This window comes from Pituophis catenifer, unplaced genomic scaffold (assembly GCF_029215685.1).
Source record: "Pituophis catenifer annectens isolate HBS135680 unplaced genomic scaffold, rPitCat1.0.hap2 SCAF_2, whole genome shotgun sequence".
In the NCBI taxonomy this organism is placed as follows: domain Eukaryota; kingdom Metazoa; phylum Chordata; class Lepidosauria; order Squamata; family Colubridae; genus Pituophis; species Pituophis catenifer.
The window spans coordinates 104,695,758-104,716,568 of record NW_027256882.1 but is presented as its reverse complement, the minus strand read 5'-3'; the positions used below and the strand labels follow the sequence as shown (position 1 = coordinate 104,716,568).

General features: G+C 37.1%; 1 protein-coding gene across 7 annotated transcripts in view; it reads left to right on the top strand.

Annotated features, from left to right (window-relative positions):
- The window catches only part of ACSL6 (acyl-CoA synthetase long chain family member 6), a 49,952-nt gene that overhangs the window by 12,027 nt on the left and 17,114 nt on the right, over window positions 1–20,811 (top strand). For 3 of the 7 annotated variants that reach the window (XM_070933915.1, XM_070933922.1, XM_070933920.1), the window contains exons 2-12: window positions 552–666; window positions 1,811–1,875; window positions 2,756–2,857; window positions 2,946–3,045; window positions 4,743–4,921; window positions 5,473–5,505; window positions 7,545–7,596; window positions 9,512–9,585; window positions 12,346–12,423; window positions 13,795–13,929; window positions 18,621–18,755. In XM_070933915.1, coding sequence (XP_070790016.1) covers window positions 552–666; window positions 1,811–1,875; window positions 2,756–2,857; window positions 2,946–3,045; window positions 4,743–4,921; window positions 5,473–5,505; window positions 7,545–7,596; window positions 9,512–9,585; window positions 12,346–12,423; window positions 13,795–13,929; window positions 18,621–18,755 — 1,068 coding nt within the window. Of the gene's footprint in view, window positions 1–551; window positions 667–1,810; window positions 1,876–2,755; window positions 2,858–2,945; window positions 3,046–4,742; window positions 4,940–5,186; window positions 5,202–5,472; window positions 5,506–7,544; window positions 7,597–9,511; window positions 9,586–12,345; window positions 12,424–12,484; window positions 12,563–13,794; window positions 13,930–18,620; window positions 18,756–20,811 lie in introns of all 7 variants that reach the window. The other 4 variants (XM_070933917.1, XM_070933921.1, XM_070933918.1 and 1 more) reach the window with 3 other exon arrangements.

The following is a 20,811-nucleotide window of genomic DNA, read 5'->3' as shown; positions in this document are numbered from 1 at the left end:
CAAGGTTCTGTTATTTCAAAGTGCAATTTTAATGGCTTCTGTAAACTTCCGGAAACTGGAATCAGGATCTAGCTACAGATATAATACACTTGTATTGTATGCAGATCGTCCTTGACTTATGACCACAATTTAGCCCCAAATTTATGTTGCCAAGTGAGAAATTTGTTAAGAGGTTTTGCTCCATTTTATGATTTTTCTTGCCACATTTCTTAAGTGAATAACTGCAGTTGTTAAATTAGTAACATGGTTGTTAAGTGAATCTGGCTTCCTCATTGACTTTGCTTGTCATTAGGTTGCAAAAGGGGATCATGTAACCTCAGGACACTGCAACCGTCATAAATATGAACCAGTTGTCAAGCATTCGAATGTAAATCATGCGACAATGGGAATGCTATAACGGTCATAAGTGTGACAAATGGTCATAAGTCACCTTTTTCAGTGCTGTTGTAACTTCGAACGGTCACTAAATGAACTGATGTAAGTCAAGGACTACCTGTATTATTTCACATTTATAGATTCTTGATATGAATTTTATCTATATTTCATTGTAGGGCTGGAATGGTGCACGGAGATCTGTAATTGGTGACAACACCCATTTGCTAACTCATTACTATGATGATGCAAGGACCATGTATGAAGTTTTTAGAAGGGGTTTTAATATATCTGGTAAGTTTTTGAAAGAAAATATTTGATCATACTGATTTTATTTTAAGCAATAATATTGTTACAATTCTTTATGAAACTACAGCTACTACGAAGGACAGATGTAGATGCTTGGATAAAGTAACTATATTTAGATGATACTTCAGTCTTTGGGGCAGTTAAACTTTGTTGTTGAGTGTGCCTGAACTTACAATGGGGACAGTTACAGGGACTAACTTTAGTTTAGAAGGACTAATAGAACCTTCAATACACGTAATATTTTACTGCTGTAATAGCATAAATATTGAATACACATTTTAAATCATAATTAGGAAACAGGTCACTCTTATATTTTCAGTTGTAGGGCCACAAAAGTTTTCTTGGAATATTTCATAATTGAGTGGTTACTTTAGCTAATTTACAGAATTTTTAATATACTATTTGGGCAATATATGTTCAGACAGAAAGCCCACAAGTGCAGGAAAATATTTATTATTTATTCTTAATGGGCGACTGTCAATATTAAAAACTGCTGACTCTGAACAGCTTACATACCCATCATCTGTAAATCAAATTAATAAATAGCAGTTACACCTTAACTTTTGTAGGAAGAGAGCTGTGTGATTCCATGGAGTCTGACAGCACTTTTTCCAACTAATTTCACACATCTGATGAATGAGATATCACTGAAAAAAGCTTGTGCCTTTTAATAAAATTTATAACTAGTAAAAGTCCTTACCACTCCTTTTGACATAAAGCAACTCTACCATGGCTTTCATGAATATTGATTATGTTATGGGACATACCAAACCAATGGGATACTATTTAGAATGGAAGCCAATTTTGATTAACTCATTGTAATATTATAGAAAAAAGCTAAATGTTAAGAGAGTAGGTGTCCTTCATGTTGCGTCAGGGTCTTACATGAAAAATAAAATTGTCATTGCTGGAATTGTAAAAATATGAAATCCCATTTGTCAAGATAACTGTGCTTTGTGTTTGATGATCCTTGATACAAATTCTTGGATGGCTGACACAGCATTGGTTTATTTTTAAATATGCTGTCCTGCTGAGATATACATAGGCCAACAGGAAATGCATTATGAAGCAGCTTTGAAAATGGCTTATCACACTTAACTACTCCTGATGTCATTTTTTTTTTCTTTAGAAAATGGCCCCTGCTTAGGATTTAGGAAACCTAATCAGCCTTATCAATGGTTATCCTATAAAGAGGTAAGATGGATATCATTACTTTTTTTCTTAATTGAACAAATATGGAATATAATGTGAAATATTATTTCTACTGCATCCTGATCTGGATAGCTAAGGAAGAGAATTACCTGATTAGAGATGATTACACTAACACATTAACAGAACAGAATATTATAGGGGCTGCTGATGTGCCTTCCCCATTCCCAAGTTACTCAAAATATACTGTATAGGGTATATAGTAATCCTCATCTATTGTTTAGTTTGTAAGAAGCACTTTTTTGAGTGGACTGTGCCTGCAGTAGTGACATTTAATCGACTTTTGAAGTTACAATGGCACTGAAAAAAGGGATTTATGACTGTTTTTCACACAACCATTGTACCATCTCCATGGTCACATGATCAAAATTCAGACACTTAGCAACTGACTTGTATTCATTATGGTTGCAATGTCCCGGGGTCATGTGATCACCTTTTGCGACCTTCTGACAAGCAAAGTCAATGAGGAAGCCAGAGTCATTTACCAACCATGTTACTACCGTAATTTAACAACTGCAGTGATTCACTTAACAACTGTGGCAAAAAAGATTGTTAAATGGGGCAAAATTCCCTTAACAACAGAAATGTTGGGCTCCATTGCGATTGTAAATTGAGGATGACCTGTGCTGTTGTATAATCCATTTCTGAAACACCTAGAAATGAAGTAATTGGAAATCAGTGGGGCAGGAGCTCTCTTAAACAAGAAGTAAAGCTGGGACTGCTTTGAGATTAGACAACAACTAAATTAATTGATAATACAATTCTCAATTTTGCGTTAAGTTGAAAGGGAGTGGAAAAAATAGCTTGTGGAAATGTCTCACTGAATTCCACCTGGCAATTTAATGTGCTTTATCTCCACTTTCAGGTTTCTGAAAGAGCAGAAGCATTGGGATCAGGATTACTCCAAAAGGGATGCAAATCATCACCAAACCAATTTATTGGGGTCTTTGCCCAAAACCGTCCAGAGGTGAGAGTTCAAGAAACGGAATCTTATTTCCAGACTCTAGTTGTATTCACATTTCTTCCTGTTGATATATTTTATCATCTTCTTCCAGTGGATCATTTCTGAGCTGGCTTGCTATACCTATTCCATGGTTGTGGTTCCCCTGTATGATACATTAGGCCCTGGATCCATTCGTTATATTATTAATACAGGTAAAGAGAATAGATTTGTTTTAAAAATTCTTCAAATACTTTTTGGTTTCTTAAGCATGAGTCTGGTTGTTCAAAATATGTATTTCAGTAGCAAAAGTCCCTTTAAATTTGATTCCACAATGAAATATTAGAAGAAGAGTTAAGAAGATCGTACAGGAATAAAATTTAATTTATTGGATTTTTACAATTTGCCATTTTACTACATCTCTGCACTTAATAGCTGCAGGATCACATGGATCACATGGATTCTAGAAAACCATGTAGCTTTCTTTCTCTGTTTCTTCACTGAAAAGGTCCTCATTCCAAAATCTAAAGAAATAACATTTTACTCAAAATATTTTGTTTTTAAATTAAAGAAAAAAGCCTATGTAATTAGAATTGTAGCAGAGAATTAAGGTTCAAGTATCAAATTTAGATCTTAAAATCCAGATGAGATTTCCACTCCAGAATTAACTGTTTACAAATTCTGTTTTGAGCCTTTTCTGCAGCTTTTGAAGTTGAGAAGTTGAGAAAGTCTGATTGACAATCTAGGGATAAATATCTTATGTTTTACAGGGTTAAATTAAAATGTAATTCCTGTAACAATTCACACAACTAATATGATACCAGAAATATTTCTTTTCTGACTTTAAAATACAGCACTAGCACTTAGACTTATATACTGCTTTACAGTGCTTTACAGCCCTTTCTAAACGGTTTACAGCATCAGCTGCCCCCAATAATTTGGGTAAAAATTATTTAAGCTATGAACCAGTATTTTAGAACGGAACAGTTTTGAATTGGTTTTAATTTAGTATGAGTTTTGCAGCTCATTTTGATTACAGTTTATAGATTCAGGAATTAGTCATTCCTCAGTCTAAGTCTATTCTAAATTTTGCTATTTTAAAGCTAGAGTAATCCAGACAAGAGGGGGAAAGAACTAGGGCTGGGAAATTGGGAAGGTATTGATTCAGAATTTAAAAATTCTGTACCCCTCTATACACAATGGAAATAAGAATACATTTGCAGTGGTTGGCAATTGTTGTTGTTAGTTGCGAAGTCGTGTCCGACCCATCGCGACCCCATGGATAACGTTCCTCCAGGCCTTCCTGTCCTCTACCATCCTCTGGAGTCCATTTAAGTTCACGCCTACTGCTTCAGTGTCTCCATCCAACCACCTCATTCTCTTTCTTCTTTCTTCTTTTGCCCTCAATCTTTCCCAGCATTAGGCTCTTCTCCATTGAGCCCTTCCTTCTCATTAGGTGGCTAATGTATTTGAGTTTCATCTTCAGGGCCTGGCCTTCTAAAGAGCAGTCAGGGTTGATCTCTTCTAGGACTGACCAGTTTGATCGCCTTGCAATCCAAGGGACTCGCAGGAGTCTTCTCCAGCACCAGAGTTCAAAGGCCTCAATTCTTTGGCACTCAGCCGTCCTTATGGTCCAACTTTCACAGCCATACATTGCAACTGGGAAAACCATAGCCTTGACTATACGCACTTTTGTTGGCAGGGTGATGTCTCTGCTTTTTAGTATGCTATCTAGATTTGCCATAGCTTTCCTCCTCAGGAGGGTTGGCAATTAGAGGGTTGTAATTTTCAGGAATTGATATATATTCTTCTTTGAATAAATGTCACACAATTTAGATGGCTTGTGATTTGTAAATAAAAATGTGTTTATATTTTAATATAATTACCTATATCATTTGATTTAATTTATTAGCTGATATTTCTATAGTAGTTTGTGATAAACCTGAAAAAGCCAGAGTCCTGCTAGAACATGTAGAAAGAAAACAAACAACGGGCTTGAAATCAATTATCTTGATGGACCCCTTTGAAAAGGATCTTCAAGAAAGAGGAAAAAGATGTGGAGTTCAAATCCAGGCTATGCTGGAAGTAGAGGTGCGGTTCTTTTCCATTGTTTTATTTGATCTTATCTTATACTTTTGTGAAATGAAAAACTATTTTAAGGGGTGAGAATAAATGGTATTTTTTAATATGCTGAAGAAAGACTATTTTAAAAAAGCGAAGACAAGACAAAGTTAATAAGTACCACAATTTGATTTTTTAAAATGTCTTGGTAACTGTATGGGGAAGTCCCTGCAATTTTCTTGTCAAAGCTTTTTAGAAGTGGTTTGCCTTTGAGTGATTCCTAGAGCTGAATGAGAGGGAAAGGCCCAAGGTCACTTAGGGCAAGACTAGAACTCACAGTCTCCTGGTTTCTAGCCTGATGTCTTAACCATTACACTAAAGTAATTCCCAATTTAATTAATAATGTTAAAAAAAATCTAAATTTGACAGCGTAAAACTGCTTTATTAGTCCAGTCTTGTCAATATATCCCAGCACAGATTTAAGTTTAAAGAAGTAAACAGCAATAGGAAACAAGTCAGGCCAGAGAACTGCTCACAGATTATCACAGATATGAATTATATTATGTTCTTGTATTCTTCAGAACTGTGGTCGGGAATGCTGGCATGCTCCTGTAGTGAGTAAAATCCATCTTTTTCTATCTTTATTATTTTCTCATAAACGAAGGGCTAAATACACCATTAAGCGTTCAAGGAAAGAATAAAAATAACACAAGATTGTATGGGTTTGTTTGTTCACATTCCATTTCTTTTAGTGGAAAATTTAGTGGTACAGATGTTTTTGTGAATTTTTCAATAAGCTGCTTATAAATAGCACTTCAGGGATACAGGGAAACATAGCATTTAAAAATGTTGACTGTTCGTTCAGAAAAGAGACACCAGATTTGCCCAGTACATGAATGCTTTTATACAGAGAATTCCTGTATCTTCATGTGAGATATTTGGCATGCTTAGGATTAAAATATAAAAGAAATAATGATCTGATGCTATTTTCTACTGCCATGGAAAAATCTTACTGAGCAGAAGCTGGGTTTCTTGCTTCCCATAATGTGAATGTCCTGTAACAAAATTTTCTGTGCAGAAAAAGGTTCTGCTTTTGTGTGACTCCAACAGTTTATGTTTGTGTGTCTTTATAACCAATATGAGGATTCTGAGAAAAACACTCCAAAAAGTCATTGTTGGATACTTTGTACATAACTGGATATTTGGCAGTACACATTTTTGAAATCAATCAATCAATCAATCAATCAATCAATCAACCAATCAACGAATCAATCAATGTGGGATTGGGAACATCAGGGAGGTGAATTTCTCTTACTCTCATACTTAATACTCTTCTCCTCCCAAAAAACCTGATATTACATCATCAGAATTTGGCATGTAAGTGGCTGAATATTTATGTAATCTTCAGATAAGGACAGAAGAGTAAGAGACGTCTGCAAGATGAATGATTTCCATTCTTGTGAATAGAAGTTATTTAGTTTGGTGATTCCAAGAACTGTCCCTCTGAATATTTTCCTGAACAAAATTTAAGCTGAGAATTAAAAGCAAGAAAAACCCAAAAAATCCAAAATATCCAAAATGGATTCTGAAGGTATTGGGTCTCTGATATCTTATTAGCCCTATTCAGAAATTTCCCTCACCTTCAAATCCAATGCTGAGATGGGAGCTTCACCCTCTAGAGTACATACAGAGTTACTCTAGCCCCCCCCCGCCCATCCATCTATCTATCTATCTATCTATCTATCTATCTATCTATCTATCTATCTATCTATCTATCTATCTACACACACACACACACACACACACACACACACACACACACACAGCAGATGAAGACAGGATGACAGCCACAGCATAGCTATCAGTCTCTGGATAAAGGCTGACTCCCTGTCTATGCTGTCTTACAAACAGGGATGCCAGGGAGTTCTTTAGGTTCTGTCCAGCTCAGCCCCAAATAAAGGTGCATACAATTGTAGTATAAGACTTTAATATAATGGTCTATTCTCAAAAAATAAATCCCAGTTGGGGCTGGTAACTCTATTGCTAAGTGACATGGTTGTAAGCAAGACATCACATGATCGTGATAAATTTACAATCTCATTGTGAAGTGCTTAAATCTCAATCACATGACTGTGGAAACCCTGCAACAGTTGTAAGTGTAGGGATCAGTTAAAAATTTACTTTCTCTGTGCCATCATTTATAGTGGTACCTTGGTACTCAGTTGCTTTCACATTCATCAGATTTGGTACTCAATGCATTTTGACGCAAAAATTTTGTCCTGATACTCATTGTTTGTTTAGTACTCAAGACACAATCTAGAACTTGTCGTTGACTGCCTTGTAACTCACTACATTATTCCTTATGGCAAAAAATTGTTTGGTACTTATTATTTTTGGTACTCATTGCGCCTCCTGGAACCAATTAATGATGCATTCTGAGGTACCACTGTAGTTTGAATGTTCACTAAATAGGGCAGTTGTTAAGTAAGTTCTATCTTTATTTTGAACCAGATTTTGTGCGGGGGGGGGGAGAGAAAGCGAGCAACACCCTATGGAAATGATTGCATTAAAAATGATATTATTTCTCTGTTTTTGAAACTGATAAATCTGATGCAAGAAATTGTATTTCTTATTCTTGTGATATTTTTTTTAGCCTCCTCATCCAGAAGATCTATCAATTGTCTGCTTTACTAGTGGTACCACAGGTAAAATTTATTACTTTAATGCTGATGAAATTTAACATAAATATAGATTATAGTTTAACTCTTTAGACCCATTTAAAATGTTTGTAAATAGAAATGTGTACATTTTAATTTTGATTACTTTTACATATTTTATAATATGGGAGGGTGCAAAAGCATAATGGTATATATAAATACAAGATACTTATCACCCTGACTGATCAGATATATTTTGAAAAATTAAAACATTTATACTGGTAAATAACTGGTTAAATTCAAAATTTATGTTTTTGTTTTAAAAATAAAAAAAAATATTTAAAAAAAAGGATGGAATGACTCACTTGGCTCATTGTGAATTTAACTTCAGTTCCAGTGGATATTAGAATTAAAATCTTGTATTCAAAGATCTTTGAACTCTGCCTAAAGCGATTTTACTAAATATTTCCCCTGTTGATCTTTTATTTATTTTACTTTTATTTTATTTCATTATTTTTGACTTGGAGCTATATGTATAGCAATTGCAATTTCCAACTAGTTTGAAAGTAGTAAGGTATCTAAATATCCCATGGACAGTTAAATACATGAGGAATGAAGGGGTTATTTCCTTCACTGCAAAAATGTATTTCCCAAAATATTAAAACGTTAGCTTGGATCTTGATAATGCTAGTTCTGATCTGTGATTTGATTTGATTTATTTAATTTGGCAAATGAAAAATCATGCTTATACATGATTTTTTTCTCACACTACAGTACTTAATTCAGATATTTTCATTTCTTTTCTAAATCCATCTGCTCTATATATGAGGTATACATTTGGAAACATTATCTATTTTTAAATACATAAATACATTATCTTCACTTAGTGTTTTGGAACTTGACCTTATGAGTTCAAATTTATCTTAAGTTAAATGCAGCAAGAAAAGATCTTTAGAAAATAAAATAGGAACAAGCGAATGTCATATATTTGGATTTTCAAAGCACATTTCATTACCTCTCCTTTTGAAGAAATGTCCTTGGTTGGGAGTAATAATCTTGCCATCTCTACCTACTCTCAAATACTACATTTATTTAATGCATTCCTTAATACTTTCAAGCCTATAAATATTTGAAGGAAAACATCTTGGTTGCTGTCCATCAGATAGCACTAGGAGAATTGGCTGTGGTTGTAGGAGATGACCTGACAGTGGTGTGGAAAGACTGTATTAAGTTCCAGATTCTGTACAAAGCTCTAAAACAAATCAACATTTGAACCCTGGTAGAAGCTGATCGTTTTCAAAGATAGCTCTGAAACAAACAAGGTGACTTCAAATATGCTTAAAATATGAGTGGTTATAGTAGAGCATCCTCAGCTTCATTTTAAAAGTTTGTGCTAGCCTCATACTGAAGGAAAAGGGAATCAGCAAAAAGAAGAAAAGAAAACAAGCATCAGAGAAATGATGGGTGGACCTGCTGGGGCTCCTTGTTTAGTACCTTCTACCAAATTGGGCGTGTTTTCCAAAGGATTATCATGGTGGAAATGTTGTCCTTAAATGGGGGGCAGAGATGGGAGTTGTTCATTCCTAATGTAGATGATGAGATTTCATAGTTCAGTGAAGGGAAAGCTTATGGGAACCAAGTTTCAACATCAGAACAATAATTGTTTATAGGAAATATCTGGCAGGATCCCTGAAAGTGCCTTTTGGGTATATATGAAGTAACTTATTTGATTGACCCATTTTGCCTTCACTGATACTACAGCAGTGAAAACTTCTTACAGTTTACAGTGCTAAGCAGGCATTTAAAGGCTGACAATGCACATCCTGTCAAAGATCAGTTCATATTAGCAAATAAGAAACAGATTTTGAAAGAATTCTCTGTGGTGCTGACTTCTTTGCCCATATTTCCTAGCTGCTAAATGTGAATGTTTATTTGATAAGATGCTTCTTCTTCCATTTTCCAGGTAACCCAAAAGGTGCTATGCTGACTCATGGAAATGTGGTGGCTGATTTTTCAGGTTTTTTGAAAGTGACAGAGGTGAATACTCTAATTACTTTAAAACCTGACAAGAAAATGAACTATATAATTTTGGAAATAGAAACACCTACAAAATAGGAAACTGTCTTAGGAGACTGCTTGGGAGTCATGACTGTAATTTCCAATGCCATTGGTTTAAGTACTGAATTAATGCTTAATAGTAGGAAGAAATCCAATGATGATTTTTGAATTTAAGATATTTTTTTTCCTAGCAAGAAAGGATCATTCCAACTTGAGACTTGGGCATGGTTCAGGCACAAACCCCCGAAATCAGTCTAACTATAGTTAACATTGCCTTAAAACTTAAGTTACTTTGAGTGGTCTTTTTGAAACATGACTAAATTTGGATCAAGTGCAGAAAGTAGTTTGGGGAAAAGAAAATGAATTTAGAACCATAATCATTAAATATTGTTGCTGTCCACTTCAAGAACAGGTATACTGTAAATCTTCAATTTTTAAAATGGGTCAGAGAAATTCAGATGTTACTTTCTCTTGTGCCAGCTCTTTCAGCTACCAGCTGATAATGGCCTTTCTACAATGATCACTATGAGCACCTCAATCCGCAGTATACATAAATTGATTTTCGGCAATAGAAAAATGTATTTTAAAAAAATTAGATATTTTAAAGAAAAAAATAGAAATGTAAAGGGAGTCCCTTCTATCTAAAATATTTTGTGAGCAGAGCAGCAAACAGAAATGGTTAATAAAGAATCCATGTAATTTAAAGCACGGAAGCATGAACAGGCATCCAAAAAGCAAGATTGCAAGGTTAATTTTATAACATGATATTAAAAAAAAACCTGGAAGGATTCCCATCCCTTTAATGGCTGACTGATAAAGAGAATTTACTTGGCTATGAATTTTGTGTTATATCTCATCCTCATAAAAGCATCACATGCTATATTCTATTTATGACTCAGACATTGCCTTATGCTAATTGGGTTCAATCAGATTAACTGTGTTTTATTAAACAAGCTGCAGTGGCTTGTTGAGACATACTACTAACCTATTTGGGATGGATTCACATAGTGCCCTAAACCAGAATGAAACCATTTCTTAGCTCCAATTATTCAGGATTTCATAGGAACCCTTTTCAACCCTATCCCGATATGTGACTGATCTGTCACTTGTAGATTATAGCTGATCCTGAGGATCAAACAGTTATTATAGACCACAGATTTCCTTCTACTGGAAGATAAGGATAAGTCATGCAGTCTGATTTTGTAATTGTCCAAATGCTAGCTATTTTGTTTTATTTTATTATTTTATTTTGTTATATTTATTATTTATATGCCGCCCACTCCCTACTAGAGAGACTCTGGGTGGCTTATGCTGAAAAAGGGATCTTATTATCGTAATAATAATGTTTCAGTAAATAAATAGATGGATGTTTCTATAAATAAATGAATATCCTGTCCTTCCATTATAAATAGAGTGTCTGCTAGCTAAATGGTTTGACTTGGTCTAGAATACCGTATTTTTCGGAGTATAAAACGCACCTACCTTTTTTGGTGAGAAAAAGAAGAAAAAGAAATCTGCCTCTGCCTCTGAGCAATTTTGCCTCCTTGCAGCAAACAGCAAACAGCCTGCTTTACTTTCATTTTCGTTTTCAGCATAGCTTGATTAGCACAAGGAAAAAAAAATCTGTTCGAGCAATTTACCTCTTTGCAGCAAGCAGCAGAGCCCTGCACAAAACAGCTGAGAGCAAATCAGCTGAGAATTGGGAGGCCAATCCAATCAACTTGTGCTAATTAGTCTGTGCTAAAGCTGAAAGGAGCTGTTTTTTCTTGCTGTTTGCTTGCAAGGAGGTAACTGCTGCAAGGAAGAGGCCATAAGGTGGGGGCCAGTGGGTGGACGGGGCTACATTTGGTGTATAAGACGCATCTAAATTTTCATACCCTTTTAGGGGGGAAAAGGTGCGTCTTATACTCCGAAAAATACAGTACATACATACATACATACATACATACATACATACATACATACATACACACCGGTCAACTACTAATCATCCCATCGGGGGTTGTTTTATTTGACATCTTATTACTTTCTTCTATATTTTTGTCTTATACTCTGAAAAATACGGTATGTTCCTAACCCATGTGTATGTCGACATTTGAACTTGTGGCTTAGTAATTGGTCAATTTTATTGAAAATTGTTAAATTGTTAAAAACAGGCACTTCTCTGGGGAAAACTCCAAGGAGCAAAAGTATCTGAAGTGTTCTTGGGAGCGGGCATTTTGAGTTGGCATCAGAGATGCTTGAATAGAGGGCATGATCATAGCTCAGGTCTCAGAACACACCTGCCCAGGTGTCTGGAGAAGATCGGGGTGAGGAATGTGTGTTAAAGATAAAATATGTGCCATGATGCAAACTCCATTCCTTCCATAATTGCACAATTGTGTACTTGTCATGATGCAAATATGAAAGGGCAGAATTTGCGTCAGTCATAGATAATATGATGCATGTGTTGTCATTTTGGTGTTGTGATTAGGAACGGACACCTTTGGTGCCCTGTACAGTGGAGAGAGCTCTCTGCATTACACCCTTATGTTACTCACCACTCCTGCTAACATAGCTCCATTGGTGTCGTGGCCTAACGCATTATTTCAAACACTGTTCTCTTTTCTCACGTAATAATCTCTACCCCCCTTTTGCTCCTCTTGGTGCCATTTTTCTTTTTATTGTTTTATGACTTTCTTGTTGTGTCTTCCTGTCAGTGTTTCTTTCCTTTCTGTCTCCCATGCCCTTCATCTGCAGAAAGTGATCTTTCCGAGACAGGACGATGTACTCATCTCGTTCCTACCTTTGGCTCACATGTTTGAGAGAGTGATACAGGTAAGAAACTGTCTAGACTGACCAGGCCTTGTGGGGCTCCCTGTTGTGTTTTTTTTTCCAGAGTCAGTGGTCTCCTACATATGAGGATGTACACATTTCCTATTTGCCTTTAGCACACATGTTTGAGCGAATGGTACAGGTAAGGCCTCAGTGTCAGTGGAAGCCAACATTTTCTCCTGCTGAATAATAAAAAAGGGATGACTAGGCAATGGGATGGCCCAGATGTGCTACTAGGTCATTGTTTTTCAAACCTGGCAATTTTAAGGTGTTTGGACTTCAACAAGCATGCTGGCTAAGGAATTCTGGGAGTTGAAATCCACACATTTTAAAATTGCCAAGATTGAAAAACACTGCACTGAATCGTAGTATAGCATTATAAGAATGACTCGCCTATGCCTGGCTTCACCCATGCCCTATCCTATTCGACTCATGAAAACAAACCATCTCCACAAACTGTGGCTTGAAGCTCTTTCCACTAATTATAGCGACAATTATCCTTAATTTAAGATTCAGAAACATGCTGAATTAGACTTAATTTCCCAACCGGCTCAAGGTTGACTCAGCCTTCCATCTTTCCGAGGTTGGTAAAATGAAGACCCAGATTGTTGAAGGCAATATGCTGACTCTGTAAACTGCTTAGAGACAGCTGTAAAGCACTGTGAAGTGGTATATAAGTCTAAATGCTATTGCTATTAATCTAAAACAGGAGGTGAACTTTGATTTTTTTTCCCCTTGAATCTTGGAAGAATATTAAACAGAAACTAGGTTCTTGCATAGTTTATCTATGGTTAAAAATTACATGCAAGTCCTGCCAGTGACTGCTTTAAACCTAAAATTTCAGTTAGTCCAGAAGGTTTATTGTTTTAAAATATATTTTATTGCTTCACTTGGAAAAGCACACTTTTAATTCTCAGTTCTTTTAAAGTTGATTGTTCAAACCTACAACTTACAACTTGTAATGAACTACCTCTCTTCCAAAGATTGTCTTTCCTAAACTTCACAGCTAGTTGTTTGCCCTACAATTAGTGCTGAAATTTTTAATGGAATTTCTTTGCCGAGAGAACTTAAAATATAGAGTGGGTAGTCATCACCCATCACTGCTGGCTTTCTGAGTAAATCAGTATTGCAAGGAAGCAGATTTGGATTCTTTGATAGAATCATCTCCCCCTAATGGTAGAACACAAGACACTTGTTCTGTTATGCACATGACATGGCCAAGACTATTGGATAGGACCTTCTTATCAGGAGTTATTTAATAGTAACTTTGCAGTATCACCTATAAGAAAGATGCCTGCGGAGTACTATATGGGTTTTATTTGGGGCCTATTGGGTAAAACAGGAATTAATTTGTTTCTTTTTCCTTTGTTATAGTCTGTAGTGTATTGTCATGGGGGACGAATTGGCTTCTTCCAAGGGGATATTCGCTTGTTATCTGATGACATGAAAGCTCTGCGTCCCACCATCTTTCCTGTTGTACCAAGGCTACTCAACAGAATGTATGATAAGGTACCATTTGTGTTGGCAAATTAAAGGGGGGGAAATGATCTTATCTAATATGTTAGGACTGGATGCTTCTTTCTTTCCTTAAATTCTTTGTCTGCTGCATATTTAACCTTTATGTAAGCCAGCTTACTTACTCAGAATGTCGTATCAGAAATTTGCAGTGGAATAGTACTTTCCATTTAAATGTATTTAACTACCCAACTGCTTGTTAAGTTGGATGGTATTTTTATGAACAAAAGAAACACAAAGTATTTTATCTGCTGTTTGAAAATTGATTTTGTTTAAGAATGAGTTTGGCCTCTGGAAAAATCTATCACGTAAGAGAAAGAACCATCAGAATAATTATAATAAAAAGAATTTTAGGAAGAACAATTACTAGAATGAAATTAATTCATATAAGAATTTGTCCACTTGAATCACTCTGTTAATTGAGAAGGCTGGACTAATGTATCTGGTATATGGATACTATAGTCTAAAGGACTGCTACATTTTTGTTCCAAAACAACTCCTGTGTCTTTTTAAAATACATAAGAAACAGTCTAATTATTATAATATTGGAATAGGTGTGTAGTATGAGGTGCTCTTCTGTCTGATAGCAAGTGAAATAAAGTTGGTTCTTCTTTTCCTATGTAAAAAGAATCCTATTCAGTAAAATGTGTTTTATTTTCAGCTATTTTTTTAGCCTTATAATTTCTAGCAAGTGTCAAATTTCTGTTCTTTCTCTATATTGCATTCTCATGTTCTCCATCACTTCCATTCTCACAAACCTGTTTACCTATCTTAATGACAGCAGATTTTGCTGAAATGAGGAACAATTTCTTGCTAAATTCTGATCGCTCACAGTTTGCAAATTGTCTTTGCTTGCAAAGAAGAAGGAGAAATCCCCAAAACGTTGTCATATCTTGTTCTCTCCATTCTTCTTGATCAGTACTGGTGTAATCAGTCACTATGCTGATGGTAGAACTGGAAGACAGAAAATAAGGGTAAATAATATGATGTGTAGTTGGAAAATAACCGGTAAAACATTAACCACCACACAGTGCCATAGAATTAAAGACAATAGATAAAGTGCCAAAAAAACCTGTGCAATGGCTCAATTTTGTGGCCATCACACCATATCTTCAAATGGACATGTGTGTACATATGCAAGACAGTGGTGGGATTCTACTGGTTCGAACAGGTTCGGGTGAACCATTAGCTCCGACTCTCAGCTGTGAGCGAACCGGTTCTCTCTTTCTTTGAAGTGGGCTCCCTCGCTCGCCCACCCCTGTGTTATACTCACCTATATTTCTGCTTCCAAAGGCCAGCTGATTGGGGTGGCAGAGTGGATTGCCGCTCCTCAGCTGTTTTCCTTGCTCTCGGCAACGTGGAAGTTCAATTTTCTGCAAACTGTGCATGTGCACGCAGCGCGCACCTAGCGCACACGCTCAGCGAACCGGTTGTTAAACCAGTAGGATCCCACCACTGATGCAAGAGTCTGCCAAATAGTTTTTTTTTTTAATGCTCCTATACAGAAGTCAAACTGTGTCCAGCCTGGCTATTATGTTAAGTGAGAATTTCAATTTCTATAGATTCCTTTTAATAATGAATTTGATGCATAGAATGGAAAGGAGAATGTGAACATGCAGTCATGGGGTTGATTGGTGCCATGAGACCCCTCCCTTTGCCTCTGTGAACTAATTTTAACAAGGTTTAGTTATTCTTGCCTCTGTCAATTTTTAAATATCATTTTAATTGTAAAATTTTGAAACTTAACCCTTTTAATTTTTATATTTATATTTTGATGTTTTATTGTATACCACCCAGAATCCCTCTTTGAGGAGATGGGACGTTCAGAAATTAGATAGATAGATAGATGATAGATAGATAGATAGATAGATAGATAGATAGATAGATAGATTAGATAGATTAGATAGATTAGATAAAATAATATGAGGGTTGAATCTGGATGTCTCTGTTTCTTCTTACCTGAGATTTACTGTTGCTTGCAGGACTTCCAAGAGATCAGGTTTGATTTCTGTGGCCTCTATTGCTCAGGGTTTGACCTAAACTTGAGACCCAGAGGCTCGAGTTTTTCTATTTTACAAAAAGTGTATTCTTCCCTCCCACACATGCTTGTCTAAATGTTATCTGCAATATAAAATATTAAATATGTATGTAGAGCATAATTAGTAGCTCAGGAAGAGCTCTCTCTCTCTGCTTGTGCCTCTATAGGAGCATGCTGGCAGTCTTCTGGCTAGCACTATAGGCTGACTGGACTGTGCCCACCTGCATCCTTATAAGGGGATGGGGAATAACACTGAAATCTGTGATGGTGGAGTCACCAGCAATGTTTGGGTGTGTTTTATTAGTGATGCCGTACTGGTTTTTTTTTGTTTTTTTTTTTGTCACGTGGTGTCCACTCATGCACAAGGATTTCTGCGCATGCGCAGAGGCTTTAAATCATCGCAAAATAGCGATGTCATGACATCCACACGGGTGGGTGGAGCCTCCCACAGCCGCTACTACCGGTTGGCCTGAGCTGTATAGAACCGGCTGAATTTCACTCCTGTTCCAATGGGTGTCTAAGGAAACTTTCTGCTTTCATCAGAATGACAAAAGCAGCATTGTGTTGCTAGCTCAATCCATACAGGCATCTATGGGACATCATGACAAAGGACCAAAAGGGGTGGGTCTTGTATTGGGACAGCAGAATACCGCATTTGTCAACCCTTTGGTGTACCACTTAAGGTTTTAAGCAGCAAGGTACTTAGGATAATTGAGAAAATATTTTTTATCTACCCCTGCCCAGATTTTGCAAGCATCATTGGATAGTAATAACATCATCACCATCTTTATCAAATGCTATGTCTGATGGATGTTTCTTTGATAACACCCAGGAAGAGAGTGGGTTCTCTTACGGCAATTTTTTGACTATCTTCTCTTTGAAATAAAACATATACTCCATTGCAGCTTAGGCTATTGTTCAATATTATTTTAGCCTGCATTTTAATGTACTTGTTATTGCAGTATATTTATATACAGGTAGTCCTCAATTTACAACAGTTCATTTAGTGACTGTTTGAAGTTACAACGGCACTGAAAAAAGTTACTTATGACCGTTTTCATACTTATGATTGTTGCGGCATCCCCATGGACACATGATTTACATTTGGATGCTTGACAACTGACTCACATTTATGATGGTTACAGTGTCCCAGAGTCATGTGATCCCCTTTTGCGACCTTCTGACAAGCAAAGTCAATGGGGAAGCCAGAATCACTTAACAATCCTGTTACTAATTTAAGAATTGCACTGATTTATTTAACAACTTTGGCAAAAAAGGTCATGAAATGAGGCAAAACTCACTTAATAAATGTCACACTTAGAAATATGAATTTTGGGCTCAATTGTGGTCGTAAATTGAGGACTACCTGTATACAAATACTTATGCATTTGACAGGCAGTATATACCGTATTTTTTGGACTATTAAGACGCACCCCCCCAAAAAGTGGGTGGAAATGTCGATGCGTCTTATAGACCGAATATGGCCCTGTTTTTTGGCCTTCTGAAACCTTCCCCCCCCCCGCGTCCTATTTTTTCTAAAAAAAAGGGGTGCACAGAAGGTTTGGGAAGCCTGCAGAGTGCTGCTGGGGGCTTGGGAGGGCAAAAACAGGAAGCGTGGGGGGTTCGGGAGGCCAAAAATGGGGCCACTTTTCATGAAAACAGGCCCATTTCTTGCAAAAATGGGACACGCAGAGGGTTTGGGAGGCCTGCAGAGTGCTCCTGGGGACTGGGGAGGGCAAAAACTGGACCCGCGGAGGCCAAAAACTATTTTTTTCTTGTTTTCTTCTTTGAAATCTAGGTGCGTCTTATACTCCGCTGCATCTTATAGTCCGAAAAATACGGTAGTTTTGTGGGAATGATTAATGCAACATAAATGAAGTTGACTTCAGTTCTTTACTCTTTTTGTTTGTGAAACTGTATATAAAATATGATTTTAATGATTTATCCTGAAGAGTTGGCATAATTGCTGCCTTATGACAGAAATAAAAATAAAGATCAGCCACAATTGGCTTTTAAGAGGTGAAAATTTCTCTGCAGTTACCAGATGCTTTTTTATTCTGTTGCTATAATTTCCCAGATAATTATGTATAACCATGCCAAACTAAACATTAATATCTTAACTTCCATTTAAATTTTAGTTATTTAATTTCCTTGTAGAATGAAGATAAATAGAGCATAATTCAAACAATAATAGATTATCCTTTTCCTAATAGCTTTATGGCACAGCTACTATTGATTCCAGAAATTGTATATGACTAATGACAATTGTGAGAGTCCGTTTAGTCTAGTGATTAAGGCATCAGGAGATGCCATGAGTTCTAGTCCTGCCTTAGACACAAAGCCAGCTGAGTCACTTTGGGCCAGTCACTTTCTCTCAGCCCTAGAAAGGGGGCAATGACAACCACTTCTTTAAAAAAATTGCCACGAAAACTATGTGCATTTGTCCACAAAGTTCCTGAGAATTGGATACAGTTTTTTTTGGGGGGGGGGGGGAGAATTGGATACAATTGAATCAAAGGGGAAAAGAAGACATTTGTAGAGTCATGTCTGCTTATACAAGTAATACATTTGCTTCTTGACAATTTTTTTTTTCTGTGAAAGTAACATTTCCTTGCCTTTCTCCTTGTTCTTTTACACCTCTTTGTAGATTTTTAGTCAAGCAGACACTCCTGTGAAACGCTGGCTTCTTGAATTTGCTGCTAATCGTAAAAAAGCAGAAGTTCAAAGTGGAATCGTTAGAAATAACAGTGTGTGGGATATATTATTCTTTAACAAAATACAGGTAAGGCTTTATTAAAAACTAGATCTTGTGAGAGTCACTCACAATAGGGATGCAATTTACCTTGAATGTGTCTCAAGGCATTTAAAAAGGCTAGCTTAAATGTAGGGATGAATTCATATACTGAATTCAGATGTGATAAAAATGGGAAAATAGCTTGGTTATAATCAAGTTATTTTTTTCCTTTGGTGCAAACTTGTTGAACAGTGTTGCCTCTGGGGGAGAGGGGCACCCATACTCTATGGAAGCACCTTGTAATGAGGGTATTGGAGAGTTAGTCAACATAACTAACTTCACAGAAGTAACCATTCAAGTTAAATAAGTCTTCTATTTGTAAGCAAGGCCTAAATATTTCAAACCAGAAAAGAAACGGGAATATTTGTTTGTATTTTTAAACCTGTTCAATTATTGAGATCAGTACTAGAGGTGCTTTAGAAGACGCCTCAGCTGCCCCAAAATAGCTGTGAGCGCAGAAAAGGGCTTTGAGGTCCTATATAGACCTCAAATTCTGGAATATTCCCCCAAGGAAAGTGGATTTAGCCCTCATTTCCCCAGTATTTAGGAAAGTGGCAAGACTCACTCCCTGTATTAAGATTCATGTTGAGTATGTTGATTTTAATTGTATTGATTTTATTGTCATATGCTAAAACAATGGGATTTATATAGACAGCTATGTAAATCTGAGGCCATTTAAGCATAATAAATCTTCCTTAAATCAGAACTAAAGTAGAAATGTGCAGGAATTTGCTATGGGAGGAAGGAGATTTTCCATTTTTTAAAAAATTGCCCTTCTTTTCCCATTCCCCAAATATTTATCCTGGTGGATTGCTTAGCTACTTTACTTTTCTCTTTGTTTCTTTTTATTTATTTGAATTGTGTGCGGCAAGATTTATTTATTTATTTATTTATTTATTTTTCATATTTGTATACCGCCCTACTCCCGAAGGACTCAGGGTGGTGAACAGCCATAATAAATACAAATACATATAGAAGTTAAAAACTATTAAGAAACAGATTAAGTAATTTAGGCTCAAAGATTAAAAAACATCCAAATTTATCTAAAGAGGTTTAAAACCCAATTTAAAAGACAGTTTAAAAGCCAATTAAAAAGGGAGAGTTAGGCCAGACCAGCTTGTTGGAATAGAAATGTTTTCAGGGCTCGGCGGAAAATGCGTAAGTCTTGGATGTTTCGTAACTCCGGGGGAAGCCCGTTCCAGATGGTAGGTGCCCCCACAGAAAAGGCTCTCCCCCTGGGGGCCGTCAGTCGACATTGTTTGGCCGACGGCACCCTGAGGAGTCCCTCTCTATGGGAGCGAACTGGTCGGTGAGAGGCTATTGGTGGCAGGAGGCGGTCTCGTAAGTACCCTGGTCCTGAGCCATGGAGCGCTCTAAAGATAGTAACCAAAACCTTGAAGCGCACCCGGAAGACCACTGGGAGCCAGTGCAGCTCGCGCAGGAGGGGGGTTACATGAGAGCGCCACATTGCTCCCATTACCACCCGCGCGGCCGCATTCTGGACCAGTTGGAGCCTTCGGGTGCTTCTCAAGGGGAGCCCCATGTAGAGAGCATTACAATAATCCAGGCGTGAGGTGACAAGGGCGTGAGTGACCGTGCGTAACGAGTCCCGATCCAGAAAGGGATGCAACTGGCGAATCAGGCGAACCTGATAAAAAGTCCTCCTGGCTACGGCCGTCATATGCTCTTCAAAAGACAGCCGTGAGTCCAGGAGGATGCCCAAGTTGCGAACCCCATCTGTGGGGGCCAACAACTCGCCCCCAATAGTCAGAGATGGCGCCAACTGACTATATCGGGATGACGGAAACCACAGCCACTCGGTCTTGGATGGGTTGAGTCTGAGTTTGTTCCTCCCCATCCAGATCCGTACGGCCTCCAGGCACCGGGACATCACCTCGAGGGCATCATTGGGGTGGTCTGGGGTGGAGATGTACAGCTGGGTGTCATCAGCGTACTGATGGTACTTCACCCCAAAACCACGGATGATCTCACCCAGCGGCTTCACATAAATGTTGAATAGAAGGGGCGAGAGGACCGATCCTTG